The sequence below is a fragment of the Sceloporus undulatus genome, chromosome 3 (assembly GCF_019175285.1).
Source record: "Sceloporus undulatus isolate JIND9_A2432 ecotype Alabama chromosome 3, SceUnd_v1.1, whole genome shotgun sequence".
NCBI lineage: Eukaryota > Metazoa > Chordata > Lepidosauria > Squamata > Phrynosomatidae > Sceloporus > Sceloporus undulatus.
This window is the reverse complement of record NC_056524.1, coordinates 53102898-53119065: the sequence shown is the minus strand read 5'-3', so window position 1 is coordinate 53119065 and position 16168 is coordinate 53102898. Positions and strand designations below refer to the sequence as shown.

The 16168-nt window shown below is 38.0% G+C and overlaps 1 protein-coding gene across 4 annotated transcripts in view; it reads right to left on the bottom strand.

The window, feature by feature from the left end:
- The window catches only part of GBE1 (1,4-alpha-glucan branching enzyme 1), a 293313-nt gene that overhangs the window by 155052 nt on the left and 122093 nt on the right, over positions 1 to 16168 (bottom strand). For all 4 annotated transcript variants that reach the window (XR_006103177.1, XR_006103178.1, XM_042461049.1 and 1 more), the window contains exon 2: positions 2678 to 2847. Coding sequence is in view for 2 of the 4 variants with exons in the window: in XM_042461049.1 (XP_042316983.1) it covers positions 2678 to 2847 (170 nt within the window). In the remaining 2 variants the exon portion in view is untranslated. The remainder of the gene's footprint in view (positions 1 to 2677; positions 2848 to 16168) is intronic.

The window sequence follows — 16168 nt, the reverse complement described above, 5'->3', positions numbered from 1 at the left end:
CCGTCCATAAGTCTACCCAGGATTTTGGAGTTCATTTTGGGGCATAATTTTTCAACTTATAGTTGAGTATATATGGTAAATAGAATTCAAATCTTATTTTCAAATCAGCATGGCCAAAGGAGGTGGTACAGTAGCTCTCTTATATGTCTGGAGAGGAACAGGCAGTGTACACCTTCCATTCAGGGTGGTCTATGGTCCAAATGACCCTCTTCCCTAATGTGGACCATAGGCTGCCCATACTTCCATCTCAGATTGATTGTTTGTTTGTTTGTTGTATTATTTTATTTGGTATTTAACTAAACATCAAAGTCAATGAATATCAGCAGTACAGCACACAAACAATATGTTGTATTGTTTTGAAACCACAAGCAGTCCTGAAAGGTCTTTTCTCAAACTTTGAAAGTGGTGAACTCTTTTGGCTGTCCAAATCAAACTAAATGATAAATGCAGTGACCCAAAATGTCAGACTATAGTACATACTGTATGAAAGCATCTATGTCACACTATTATAGTAATTTATAAATCTGCCTGTAAAATAAATACAACAATGTTATCAGTGTTATTGTAATTTCATTGTTAGCTATGTATTCCATGTGAACACTTTCTAATCAGAAGGCAATATACAAATCTGCTTCCATCTGGAAGTCTCTCTTTCCTTTTTTCTCTCTCTGCTTCTGTCTCCCCACTCCCCCTAACTGGTTTATTAATTCTGAACATCTTTAATCACTTCTTTACTCCTTTTCAGTCTAGCTTTTCAATTTTTCACTCTAAAAATAGTAAGACCTTTTTCATGAATTTGTGTTTTCTTAGTAATGAATCAAGCCTTATTGTTGTAGATGCCAATGCTTCCTTTGAATCTCTTTCATGTGTTTCTCTTCCTAGTCCCTATGGGCAGTTTTCAATTAGCTTTGTTTGTATGTTTAATTGTTCTTTCACCATTTGCCAGTGACTTTTATTTTACTCAGTCTATGGAGGATCTTCACATCCACTGTTCTTGATCCATTTTCTTTTCACAAACTACAAATTTATTCACTCTTTTAGCTTTCAGTATATTTGAATTTTTATGACAAAACATTTCAGGATTGCACTTCTCCTGTATGTTTTTATTCTGCTTATTGTTACTTTCTCTCTGCCCTTCAGGAATACCTGGTCTGACATGGTACTATCTGAAATTCAGTAGGGATGAGACACTCAATTATCATTTTCTACTTTTCCTATTCCATGTTAAACATTATGTTGTGCCTTCCTGAGTCCATGTTGTCATTTAGTATCATCATTGACTTCTCTCTTCCCATTGGATTGATTCTCTTGTCAAATCTTGTATTTATTTTAAGAAACAACACTCAAGTTTGTGCTCTTCTTTTTCTGCTTCTGCTTGTTTGACCTTTACTATTTTTCAACTTGATTGCTAGAATGTTATGTATTCTGGCCTGTATAATAAAGTTCTGCTGCCCACATTTGTCCATTTGTTCACTTTTGCAATAATGTGAAACATTCTCAGCTGATCTCATTCCATTCAAAATTCTGGACCATACTTGTATTGTTCTAATAAATCTGTACTCCTTTTTCCAAGCTCTGATGTTTCACTTTATATAAAATTCTAGGGCATCCCCAGGAAAATGAAGAGGAAACAGGGGATTTCAAAGCAGATATTTAGGAAGGAGGAGCCAGCAGGGTGTGGTGCTTTGGCCATTGGACTACCAGAGTTCGATTCATCATTTGGCCATGGAAACCCACTTGAGCAAGTCACACATTCTCAGCTATAGTAAATCCTGTGATAGGTTTGCTTTAGGGTCAGCATAAGTCTGAAAGGACTTGACAACAACATCAAGCATGAAGGCATGATTTTCTGTACCTTACAGTTCAATAAATAAATTATTATGGTCCTACACCAGCATATAACAAAAGGCAACAATTTTCACAATAAGATACACTAAACAGAATATAAAACACAGCACACATAAGATTCACATTTAATTAAGTCACAACACTACCTAAGTTCAAGGTTTGTTCACAATCCCACTGGCCCCACTGACTATCTGAATATTTCTAAGAGAGCTCTTTACTGTCATTATCTCCTGCTGATTTATCACCTTTTTATGGTCTGCCAAATAGCTTGGACCTGAGCCACATAGGTCATAACCAGCACTTTTACTTGTGCCCAGAAACAAACTGGCAGCCAGTGGAGCTGAAACATTTTGCTCATTAGTTGAACTATTAAGTTCAGTTTCTTAATTACTGAAATATATTTTCCTCATTTGTTAAACTTGGTGTTTGTTTGTTTTTATATCTGAATGGTATACACTGTGCAATTGTGGTTGGTACTCAGTGTGTCATGCTTAATGATCTCACCAGAGGCTGCCTCTTGTAACTTTTCTTGTATCATCCAGCCTGCCTTCACTGACCAAACAAGGAGTCAGCTGGATCTCTCATTATGGCACTGAAATCTCAGGGCTTGGAATAGTCTTGACCAGGAAATCCAATTGTCAAGACAGAATTGTAATTTCTGAAATATTTTCAAGATTTTAGCAACAACTCAGATTTGTGGTCTGAGCTATGAATGTGACAACTCTTTATTTTGAAAGAATTAAACTGCATAAGCACAGCCAAGAAAACAGATCTAACTTGTGGATATGTCATGATAGTACAACAAATGTATGTAGCTGAAAATACTTACTGAAGTCTCCAGTGAGAAACACTGCTTCTGCTCCAGGAGCCCATTCTTTACAGTATATTCCGCCATCCACAAATTTGTTGACTCCAAATGTTAGGTAACTCTTTGTAAATTTGTCAAGGCCACCTTCAGCATCTTCAACACTCTTCAAGATGCGATGAAATGTACCATACCTTCAATAAATGTTTTAAAGAAAGGTAAGCAAGCAAGACATATACAGTACAAAGCTAGTAAGACTCAGATTTCAATACTTGTACAATGTTTGCCAACATGTTGTAGTGGTTTGAGCATTGAATTATAACTCTAGAGAGCAGGGTCCAAATCCCTACTTGTCCATAGAAATCCACTGGATGACTTTGGGCAAGTTATACTGTTTCATACTCGCAGGAAGGCACCAGCAAAGATCCTTTGAACAAATCTTGTCAAGAATACCCTGTGACTATGTGCCCCTGACTCAGAATGCTTTTGAGGTCCCTCTTTCTGCTTCTCCTGACCCAAATGGGACCTCCAGAGAGAACCTATCTCAGCTCCCATCACCCACTGATTTTAATTCCTCTTGCATAGCAACTCAATGTGACATTGTTGGGGTTCCACTTGCACTTTCTTTCGATATTCCTCCTCCTAACCCTGGAGAGAAAATGAGACTGAGCAAAGGAGCGTGAAAAAGTAGTGTGAGACACACAAGTATTTTTAAAGGAAAAAGTTTTTTTCTACATAAGAAATATTCAAAAAGATATCTTTTTGTGTGAAGGACTTCCTTTCCTTCAGGCACACTTAAAAGTTACAAGTTACAGACAGATTAGATCATTTCAGCCAAGCCAGAAAATTAATAAAAATCTGTGAGAAAGCTAGCTAATACATTTTCCTATTCTACTCATGATCAGATGGGATTTGTAGTCCTTGATGTTCATAGTCTGCAGTCCTTTTGTCCAGTCTCAACCAGCTTCCCCAGGTGGCACAGGAGCCCCTGACCCAAGCGCCCCTTTGTTAAGTGTTCTCTTCCTTGTGGTCCCTTGAAGCTTATTATGGGCAAGTGCACTCTCCTCACCTCTGTGATTCTGAGCCCCATTAAAATGTAACTGAAACTCATCACATAATGTAACCCTTTCTTACCTGGGAAGAAGGCTACCTGTGCTGCTCAGATACTGGGGGGAAACCATTATCACACAGGATCACCTTAGGGTCAACATACGTTGGAAATAAGCTCAAGGCACAGAACAGCAACAATCATGCCCCTCTCCTAAAAGTATTAACAAATTTATTTTAAGTGATGAGGCTTACCAAAATATTTTGGCATAAGATTAAATGTTTGTTAAGATTTATTTCATTCTAGCACTTTATATATTGTGCTCTGCTATAACCAGAACTTTAGCTTACAAAGTGATTTTTTTCCCCTTCACTTTATCTGCTATGGGACACTTCACTGAATCCAGCTATTAAAATAACTATATTTTTCAATAGATGAGAATTATGCTAAAGCCAACAGCCATCATAACATCCCCCACTTTCCTTGCAGAACAGTTTTTCTTCATAAAACAAAAGCTAGAGCATGGCACCTCTATTGTAAGATACTCAGTTTTATCTAGTTTAAAGGGGTCGTTTGTTCAAAGGAAACATCAATCATAGTGACAACTAAGATATTGCACCTTTGGGGAAAATGCCACTGCTGGGAAACAGTCTTGGGTTTATTTAAAGCTGTAGTATAGAAAGTCACTGTAGAAGCATTATATTAAGAGGCTCCTTAAGTCTCATTTGCTGGCTATTCTTGTTGATTATATTACCTTTTACTTGCAAGGTTAAACCTTCTCAACAGCTTTTGTTGAACAGACTGATGTTTACCTCACGCTCAATAAACATTTCAAAGAAGCGACTAGCAAGGACAGTGGGCATGTTCACTTAATCCTCTTGGTCCTACACACAGAAAGCCCAGCATTACTTCTGGGAAATTTGCTCGTGGGTTTTCACATCAAACTATGTAATATTTTTGTAACCTCTTGAGTCGGTGCTCTTATTATGCAGTACACAGCACACATAAACACTCTCACACACAAAAGCATCTAAATATAAAGTTGCCTTCTCAACAAACATGTGTGACAGGTGATGGAATTTTAAAGCTTGTTGCAATTTAATTTGCATAAAATACAAGTCAAATAAAAAAAGGGTGGAAGACAATTTAATGGGGAAAGAATGTCAAAACATAGCAAGATAACAAAGCATTACAATACATAACTCTCAAAAAAATTGTCTGGGTTTTTAGGAAATCAACACCCACATGCTTCCACAATCAATGTGAATTATATGTTACGTGGGAGCCATCTCTGAAGAAAGTTCAGAAACATCTAGTCCAGAAAGCTGTAAAACCATGATTGACTAGGAGGGGTCACAGGGAACATGTGTGCCTTCACTGCCTACCAATCCTGTTCTGAACAATTTTTTCAGTGCTCGCCATGCCAGAGCTTGGAAATGTTACATTTTTACTATAGCTCTCAAAATTCCCCAACTCCATGATGGCTGGGACATTCTGAGACATTCTGGGAGCAACTTTTCCAAGCTCCGGTCATGACCTCTTGAAGCCTTAAATGTCTTGGGAACAGGATATCATAAAAACTACATTTTCCCATTTCCCTCTATTATTATTATTATTATTATTATTATTATTAAAGTTTATTTATATAGCTTTCTAGTACTCAACTGTTGCGGGCTCTGTTCCTTCTTTATTATTAATTTCAATAGATCACAGGAAGAGAACTGCTATGCTGTGTACAAAATCCTAACTCAGAATCAAGCCATTTACAAGTGTCATGTTCACTGAGAAAATGCTGTGTTCAACCACAGAGGCAGGCCCTTTATAGCCATGCTCCACTCCCAAGACAGCCGGCTCTCTACACTGGGCCAACAGGCAGGCCACCTATCCCTGGCCCACCAAGACTCATTTGAGCTTATTGAAATGTGACATGCATTTTGTGTGACTTTTAAAAAATATTTTAAAACTCAGTTATTTTGTTTTTAAGTTATTATTAGCAGCATTGAGCACTACTTGTAGTGGACAAGTAGGATATAAATTTATTTATTTATTTATTTAACTATATTTATACCCCACTCTTTAGCCCTAAAAGCTCTCAGAGCGGCTTACAGATAGTTATTCAGACGGTTCCCTGTCCTCAGGCTTACAATCAATACTTGTTTACATTGTATCCCCTTGATGCCCAAAAATACACTGTGTCTGTATTTTATTTAAAGCTACAGTATAACCAAAAGGACAAAAAGAAAGGGGGGAAAGATTTCAGCAAAGCAGAAATCGCTTCAGTACAAGGACTTTTCAGATATGTACTTTGGTTTTCTGATTTAGGTAGTGAGTAATGTTAGGCTAAAGCAACGTAAGTATACCACAAGAAGAATAAGCACTTCCTAATCACAGCTCCAGCCTTGAATTATCCTATCAAAAATATCTGAATTTGATGCCATGATATGAATGTTTAGGTCTATAAATATAAATGGACAAAATTAAAGTCATGACAATTTTCTTGCAGAAAAACATCAATATTATTTTAACCATTGAAGAAATAATCTGCACTCTATTCACATCCAACTTCTCCCTATAGTCTTTTTACAAAACATCTTAAAGTCACCAAAATATACTCTTATAGCCAGGATATAGAGGGAAAAGAATTGTATGTCAGTATTGTATAGCCATAGAAGACTAGAGAACTTGTATATATTGACTCTGATTTTTGTATCCTTTAGTGTATTAGCCTATTGCCTTGCAGCTGCAGGGCTCACTCAAACTATCGACCAAAATACCCCAGGCGCCTGCTGCAAATATGTGCTTATCCATCATCATGGTGTGGAGCAACAACTGTGATGCTATCCCAGAGAGTAGGGAAGGGAGAATGAGAAACAGAATGCAAACATCTGTCTAGTAATGCTCACTTCATCAGTTTCCACATGGGATACCAATCTCTATAGGCATTTCACTAAACAGATTTATATCAACTATATTGAAGTTGTTGGCCACTCTTTAACCATGAATTCAATTTCAATACTGTATGTCCAAAAACACCAGCAGCCACTTAGAAGACTAAGGACCATATTTTGGTGACAGGGAAATTTACAATTTGCTATTGGAGATGAAGGTACTACAGCAAAGTAGTAGCTATAACTGTGCTTGCTGAGTATGTTTTAAAAAAAATATTTTATTGAATAAATTACTATTTAGATAACTTATAACTTCTATTAATTGTGTTTACTAAGTAATTTTTAAATACTATGTATGTATTTTAAAAAAATACATGGACACTAGCATCTAGTAACTTAATTACAGGTGTTTTTGAGGGGTATACCAATACTCAAAGAAAAATGTCCAAACGTGACAAAGAAAACAACACGAAAACAGGAATATAGCAGTCAGTTCCCATCTGTATCAAAAGAAAGGCCCAATTATGAGTGATACTGCAGCCTTGGCAAGTGAGGTGAGAATTGCTTCACTATAATAAGACCTTTTAATATACTTTGCAAAATATTTATATATTAATTTGAATGTTTTATACTTCACAACACATCAATATTGCCCATACATTGCACCTAATGGGCAAACCTGCTGATGAGGTGGGAGGGTCAAAAGCCACTGCTATCTATTATTCCTGCTTTCTTCTCCTGCCTTTCTCCTCCCCCTGTCAGTGCAGCTCAGCTCAGCTCAGCTCTTCCCTGTATCCTTGTTCGTTGCTTTGTGGTTCCAGTAGCAGCATCACTATAGATGCTTGGCTATCAGTGTACAATTGCCATCGGTTAAAGGAGCATTTTGTGCTGCTTTACAGAGTATAGGCAGGCAGGCAGGCTGGCAGCAGCATGAAATGAGTCAAGGAGCAGAGAAGAAAAAAAGAGATGGAGCATAAAGAAGCAAGCAAGCAAGCACACTTGTGCCTCCAAGGTGCAAGGCAGAGAAATGATGCCAAAGAGGAACAGGCAGAGCAGCATGAGGGAAAACAGAGGAATGGAGGAAGGCCAAGAAAAAAACAGAGGTCTCCCCCCCCCCAAAAAAAAGGAGGGAAACGAGCAGGTCACATTTCCCAATCCTTTGCATCACTCTGCCCAATGGTTGGCTGTATTATCCAGTGAGTTCATGGCAAAGATGGCACTAAACGATGAGTTTTCCATTTACTCCTCTACCTTCTTGTTAATGCTAAATATTGCTAAGGCGATTATCAGATGGAGCCTTACCATCCCTGAAACATGGCTAAATCGTCCATAAAGCATGTGAGTGTGACAGCCGATCATGCTTGCCTCCCATGATTTAATCATCATTGAGGCATCCCACTCCTCTCCCATCATCAAAGCATTCGTGGAGCAGCCATTTTGCCAATAACAGAAGTTTCCATTGTTGAAAAATGGCTGTTCCACAAATGCTTTGATGACGGAAGAGGAGCGGGATGCCTCAATGATGATTAAATCATGGGAGACAAGTGTGATTGGCTATCACACCTGCACACTTTATGGACAATTTAGCCACATTTCAGGGACGGTAAGGCTCCGTGTGATAATCGCCTGTGTAAGCTTTATGACCAGATGGATTTAAACTGGGATGTCTTTGTTCCTGATCTAGCACTCTAACCATTACATTATACTGTCTTCAGATCAGTGCTTACTTCATAAATAGTTTAAAGGCTGAAACAAAGGGCCCAAACAGACAAGCCAAAATAAAGCTGCTTCGGGTCACTTCGGAGGTATGCTGTTTAAATGATGCATGCATCCTAAGAGGCCGGAAACTGCGCCAAAGCCATGCTAAAGTCCTAAGGACTAGTGCGCAGGTTTGGCATGGCTTCTGGCCTCGTAGGACTCATACATCATTTACACAGCATACCTCCAAAGTGACCTGAAGCAGCTTTATTTTGGCCTGTATTTTCAGGCCCATAGTGTCAGACATGCAAGCAGTGCCACAATTCAGGACTTTAATTTGCATATTATGCAAAATAATAAAAAATTAATGTCCATATTATACAATATAATCTCTTGAGATTTAGAGAACTGGAATATGGCAACCTCACTTACAAGGAGGCTATATTTGAAAGATCTCTTTCAGCTAGCATTGTACACTGTAATCCTTTGAATTTATATATTAATTTATATTTGGAGACTGTCATGCTTTTATAACAGACTCGTTTTTCCCCTTAACCATTTACAGGCTAAACTAAGTCAGAATCTGAAAGAGCAACACAGGTACTATGGGAACTGTACTCAATACAGTTACTATGAAAGTATTTGCCCTAAATACTTGTTGAATTATAGAGGGAATACACATTAATAGAAATATGTTTTTTTGGTTCAGTTCTTCACTTAAATTTTCATTTTGGATTACTTGCACAGTGCCCTGAAAGCAGCTCATATAACTTCATTTCAGTAATAAGTAAACAACAGAGGATTATATGAAATAAAGTCAGCTGAATTTAAATTGCAAGCCTTAAATTAATCATTTGAATACAGGCCAGAAGCAAAAGCCAAGGAATGGTTGAATGAACTAATCAATGGGTGAAATTCTTATTGCCCTATGCTGCTGCTTAACCTTTTTTGCCCTCATAGGGTGAATCAGGTCACAATACCAAAGTGACAACAGAATCCACAATTATAGGAAATCCTATTTAACAACTCTTAAATGAAGAGCAGTTATGCCAGATTAAACAGGAGACTTGCAGCTTCATCTCACAAAATTCAAGTCTTTCAGTTTGTCCTTGTTTTCTCATTGTCTTCTAACCAACACACATCTTTTGCTTCTGTCCCACTTTTTTTCTTGACTCATATCTCTGGCCATTCATCATTTCCTCACATCTCTGAATTTCAATCCCTCTTTCCTTCGTCTCACTTCTGTGATCCAACCTGTTTTTGGCTCTGCAGCTTAGATTGGGTTTTTTTTTATAGTTATGAAGTATACATCCCTACACAAAGAATTTAGATACTCTGTCAGAGAATCTTTTATAAGTATGCATGTAAATATTTGCAAATTTTTTTCTTGCAGTCAAGAATGAATATATAAGCTGTTACAAAAAATTAATGTAATTAAAAATTAATGAGGAAGTTGACCAGGCAGGCCCAGCTCCATCAGGGCTAGCCTGGAAGAAGAGACTCCTCTCTCCATAACTGTCATCTTCCGGCCTATGAGGGAGTTGACCAGGCAGGCCCAGCTCCACCAAGGCTATCCTGAAGAAGACGAGCCCTCCCTGCAGTCCATCTGCCTTGGTCCAGGCCTCAGAGGGAGAGAAGAATGCTGGACCTGATCCCCTTCCCCACCACCACTCCCTTCTCCTTTTGTGTCATGTCTTTTTAGATTGTAAACCTGAGGACAGGGAAGCGTCTATTATCCTCTCTGTTGTAAGCCACCCAGATTCCCAGTGATTGGGAAGCATATAAATAAATCCTATTATTATTATTATTTAATTAAAAATTGTGTAGTTTTTAAAGACTATTCGCAGTGCCATGCTTATTTCATTTCTTTCTTTCCTTGTTTTTTTTTTTTGGGGGGGGGGGGTGTTTGTTTTTTTTTTTTTGGTTTTGGGGGGTTTTTTGGTTAAAAATACTTGTGGGTTTTTGTGTGTGCAGAAAATAGCATTTTCTGCACTAACACACCCACATGCATTTTTCACATGGCATAAGTCCTGAAATGCAAAGATTCTTGCACATCCAGGATACTTCTTATCTCATTTTCCCAACACTCAAAAAACCTGTTCCTGAACCATTTTGGATGGAATATTTTCATTCTCCCCACCCTCATCCATATACATAATGATTTTATTTCCTGGGAACTTTTGAATGTTTAGCAGTTGCAGTACCACTTCAAGCAACCAGGATCCGTCCAAAGTATATTAAAAACTCTTGGTCATAGTTGTTGTTTTTTAAAATAACATTGTTCTATGAAATGACTTCCTACCTGACAACCAACGCCCAGACAAACACCCAAACTTGTTTGAGCCCTGGCCATAAGGAGCAAGCCACTATATGAATATGTTCTGATTAGCAACTAAAAACATGCAGAAAGAGAAAAATATCTGAACAGATTAAGCCACAATAATGAAGTATTTTCTTGACATTTCCAGTTAGCAGCTGTTAATTCTGGTAGAGATGTAAACACTAATAAGTAATTAGAATGTACTAACTGAGCAGCATATTAATACTTTCTTCAAATTAAAAAAAAAAGTACTGTAATTTTAAAAAGCCAGTGAATATTTGCTAAAAACTATATGGCACCCAAGTGACAGCCATTTACATATGTATTTCTAATGATAACATTATAAAATTTAGTAAATCTCATTTCAGAAAATAAATGGTCATTATAACTAGAAAGGCATCTGCAGCTAACATATAGATTCACAGGGAGCAAATTGTTTCAAATTAAATACTGTCAAGATTTCAGTTTAGATCAGTGTTGTGCTCCTGGATTCATGGTGTAAATTGAGACTCAAGTAAATGAGGCAAGCCAGTTCCATAAGGAATCACTGAAGACCAGAGGGATGTGTTCCAACAAAGCTGAGGTAGCCACAAAGTTAGTGAGAATACTGGACGCCATCAGTTTTGAAGAGGTTTAATGCATAAATAATCAGATACCATTTTCAGGTTAGGCAAAAGAACACACAACCTTTGGTGAACGTTATCACACATAAACACAAACAATTGCCTGTTCTGTTGCAGCAGCTCTATAAATGTACGTATAGTGGCTGCCCAAGGCTTGAAGCAGATTAGAAATAAAATGTTGCTGTTGTTGGGACTGAAGAGACTTCTTAGCAAAAGAGGATTTGCAATTGGGAGGATTAGTTTATTAACTATTAATAACTTATCTAAGAAGAAGTACCTTCATAAATGGCACTTGGATGACCATTAGATTGAGCAATGCCACAGTTTGAAATATCTGGGGGTTCATTTTGCTTATAACGGAAACTGTAAACTTCACTTAGAAGTAGCAAAATGTCTAGTCTAGAGGACAGCAAAAGCCATAGTGATCTTTGGAAGCCATAGTGATCTGAAGGCTCTATCTTAAAAATCTTTATAGCCAAAGCTTTATTGCAATTGTTAGAGATATAGGCCAAAATTTCAGGGAAGCATAAATGACAAACTGGAAACTATTCAAAGGAAAACAGTAAGGATGGTATATGGCCTAGACACATAAGAAGTAATGGCTGGAGGAGCTGGATAAGTCTAGTTTGGAAGAGAGCCATCTTTTAAGACTTGAGGAGCTATCATGTAGATCAGGAGTAGCCAACATATGGCTCTCAGACTTTTTACAGCCCACTGTCCCCAACCTGCACCCTCCAAATATTGTGAGTAGGAACACACATATAAGTGTCAGTGGTTGTTCAAAGACACATCTAGGGCCTGTTACAGACAGCCAAAATAAAGCTGCTTCGAGTCACTTTGGAGGTATGGTACAGTGGTGCCTCGGGTTACGAAATTAATTCGTTCCGCCATTCCTTTCGTAACCCGAAAATTTCGTAACCCGAAACACTTTTCCGTTAGCACTGGAAAGCCTATAGCTGCACTTTGCAGCATTTGAATTTCGCGCCGAAATGAATTTCGTAACCCGAAAAATATTTCGTAACCCGAAACAGTTTTTGCCAATCCAACTTTTTCGTATCCCGGAAATTTTGTAACTCGATCATTTCGTATCCCGAGGCACCACTGTATTTCAATGATACATGCGTCCTAAGAGTCCAAAGGCCGCACCAAAGCCATGCTCCAGTCCTAAGGATTGGACTGCAGCTTTGGTGAAGCTTCCAGACTCTTAGGACTCATGCATCATTGAAATACTATACTTCTAAAGTGACTCGAAGCAGCTTTATTTTGGCTGTCTGTAACAGGCCTAGGAGTGGTAGATTAATTTAAAGCACCCACCTTTCTCCCAAAACCTAAAAATCATAACTAGAAACCACTTTCAGTTGTTATTTTCAGCCCCAAATGGGATGGGAGAGACCACTGTGAGTGTGCACATGTCAAACTGGGCTCCAGCTGTGATCCCCATCTCTGGCATAAATGAAGATCTCTTCCCTCACATTTCTCCAGAGTCTATGTCCCAAATCAGCCAGTGTATGATGTAGTTGAAATACTAGAAGTACTGGAAACACTACTCTATGTCCTGCACATGTTGTTCCATACAACTCAGTTCAAAGTAGCCCCTGACATGGTGTCCAGATAATAAGGTAGCAGGCACTCTCACTGACGTCTGAATAGCTAGGACACATCGGGCATATCAGCATGGTCACTGAGACAGAACTTGTGCCAAATTCCTCCACAATACACTATGTCAATTAGAACAGCAGGAAGGAAAAGTCTGAAGCTCACTGTGGGTTTGATGAGTCCTTCCCATTGGTGGCATTTACTCTTGTAAAGGGGGGGGGGGGGGTGCTTGGAAATACTAATTTGTTTGTTTGTTTGTTTTTTCATTTCATAGGTTCAAATGATTTCAAAGATTAGAAAAAGAGTTGTACTCATTTCCTTTTGTCTCCCTGGTGAGAATGTCTGGCTGGCTTGTACATAGAATGAACTACTGAATAGAGAAGACCATGCGGGACAGGCGAACACATTAGACTGACATAAAAGAGGCACAAGAAATAAAACAGGAGTTAATCTGATGATAGGCTTATGTACTTTTCAGATGTATCTATCTACCCAACAGAATGCAGTATGAAGATGATGTTTGGTCTGTTGCAGAAAGTTTGTTCTTGCACATGCCATTATAATAACTGAATTATGATTATCTATCTGTAGTGCATATACTAGAGAACTAGAGTGTTACAGAATTTTCATATTACAAGAATCTAATTTTCAAAAAACAAAACAAAACTCCAAACCATTAAATTACTAGAAAGTCACCCCTACTTTCTAAGAAAATTATTGTAGAGATAATCAGGTGTGCATGATCTGGAAAGGATCAGTTCTTCGATCAGTATTCATTTCATTTTATGGATTCTCCAAGGACAGTGGATGAATTTTCTCCTGCCATCTATATCCCTCACACACACACATGGTCATTACAGACATACTAGCCTTAGCCAGACATATATAAAAACTGTTTATATAAACCAAGATTATTTTTCTCTTCTTGTGACTTGAAGTAATGCTGATGTGGACAAGTTTTTAGCTTTAATTTCTTGCTATAAGTTAATGCCAGGGTGGGGGGAAGACCCTTATTTGAGAAGAAAGCTGTAGAAATACAGAGACAGATTTCTTTCTAGAAATCAGTAGACTAAGACTTTGTTAGCTCATGTTTCATATTACACAAGAGAAAATAAACTGAAAGGTCAGTTGAACAGTTACAGCATTGCCCTTTTCCAAGGTAATCAGCAGAGCATGTAGCAAAGACGTGAACACAAGCGTGACTGGAAAGACAGTAGCTGATAAAGAGGCATGCTGCCAAAACTACATGGGACAAAATGCTATATTCCCAATGCCAGCTGAAGAGTGTGTGGCATGCTACAGGTCTTAGTTGAGTAATTCTGATTTATTACTTTAATTTGAAATTGTGTTCCTGTTAAACATTCAGGTTTTAGCACTGCTGAAAGATACCAGAATCTTTAACGCTGACCATTAATCACATCCATAGGTGAACTATGAGAAGCAGTATAGTTTATTAATTTGTTTGCAACGATAAAAACAAAGCATTCATTACAATTAATTCAGTGGCTGACTAATGTGAATAGTAAAATAAACACAGTCTCCTTCTGTAATTCAATACCATTTTAAGCTAAGGACTGCATCATAAGCCCCGTGCCATATTAAAATAAGCTACTTAGTTATCTATATTGCTACAATCTTCCACTCAGACTGAATTAATCGCATTAAAGAGGATTCCTTTTAAAAAGAGACAAAGCAACAGAGAAAACAGAAGTTGGAAACATCCTTGTTAAGTGTTTTGTTTACTAGAAGTTATTTGGATCTGTTAGTAATGGCATGTCAATTCCCATTTGATACTACTGTCAGCTATTTTGTATATCAAGGTCAAGTGTGGAAAAATACAGACTCAATGAGTCCCATAGCAGCTGTGCTGACAGCTATGAAATCTGAATCAAAACTCAAACTGAAATAGTTGAGCTGTTATACAATTCATTTTTTCCCATTCTAATGCAAATGTTTACATACTGAAGTACCGTCAATGACATTTCTGAAGTCAGAAGATGCAAAGATTTGTTTGCTAATAAGTAAAACTATTCTGCTAGTTACAATTAATGTGTCAGGCACACATTCCAAGCAAGAGTGCCAGGTGTCCTTTATTATAAGGAATGTCCTTTATTTGAGGGCTGGAAAGCTTGTCCTTTACTTAAAGTGGGATGCCAAATGGGATGCCAAAAATCTCGTTTGGGATTGTAGGCCCTTTAAGAAAAGACAAGGTTGACTTACAGGAGCAAGCATGTCTGAAGTACAGGTGATTAGATCACCTATGTGTCTCCTATGCCTTAAAGACAGTGAATGTGTTCCCCTGAGCAACCCAACATCCAATCAAAATGGACAAGAGAGGTAGGAGAGAATCATTCTTTGGCATGGTCACAGAGAGTGCCTGGGTACTTTTTGTCACTATTGGCATACAGCTTGTTCCAGGCAGCTTGTTCCAGTAGCTAAGAAGAGAATGACAGTTGAAGATGAAGCAATACTCGTTTCTCTTTTAGTCTGTGGTGGAAAAATGTGCAAATAAATGTGTGTGTGTTTGTGTGTGTGCTTGTGTGTGTGCATATGTGTGACTAGTGAGGGGTGCGCGTTTGTATTTGTGTGTGAGATACAAATAAAAGTTAATAACATTCAATTTAAATTACCTGGGCTCCTATACACATATATACTCAGAAGTAGGGCCCTATGAATTCACTATGATTTGCTTCAAAAGATGTAAGATGCTCTAACTTAAAGAGGTAAGATATTGTAACTTAACAGCCTGAACGGCTGTTGGAATGCATCAGTTTTTTGTTTTGTAATAGTCATGCCCCCTATAATAACTATATACATTTTAAATGATTTATTTATGTTTATTTATATAGATGTCAAAAAGCATAGGTGACAGAATGAATGAAACTACGTGTGAAAGAGATCTAGGAGTCTAAGTAGACTACAGTTGAACATGAGTCAACAGTGCAATGGGGCAGCTAAAAAGGCCAATGCAATTTTAGGCTGCATCAATAAAAGTATAGTGTCTAGATCAAGGAACATAATAGTACCACTCTATTCTGCCTTGGCCAGGCCCCACCTGGAATATAGTGTCCAGTTCTGGGCACCACAATTTAAACATGATGTGGAGAAACTGGAGCGTGTCCAAAGGAGGGCGACTAAAATGGTGAAGGGTCTGGAAACCATGCCCTATGAGCAATGACTTAGGGAGCTGGGGATGTTTAGCCTGGACAAAAGAAGGTTAAGAGGTGATATGATAGCCCTGTTTAAATATTTGAGGGGATGTCTTATTGAGGAGAGAGCAAGCTTGTTTTCTGCTGCTCCAGAGAACAGGACTCGGAAAAATGGATGCAAGCTACAGGAAAA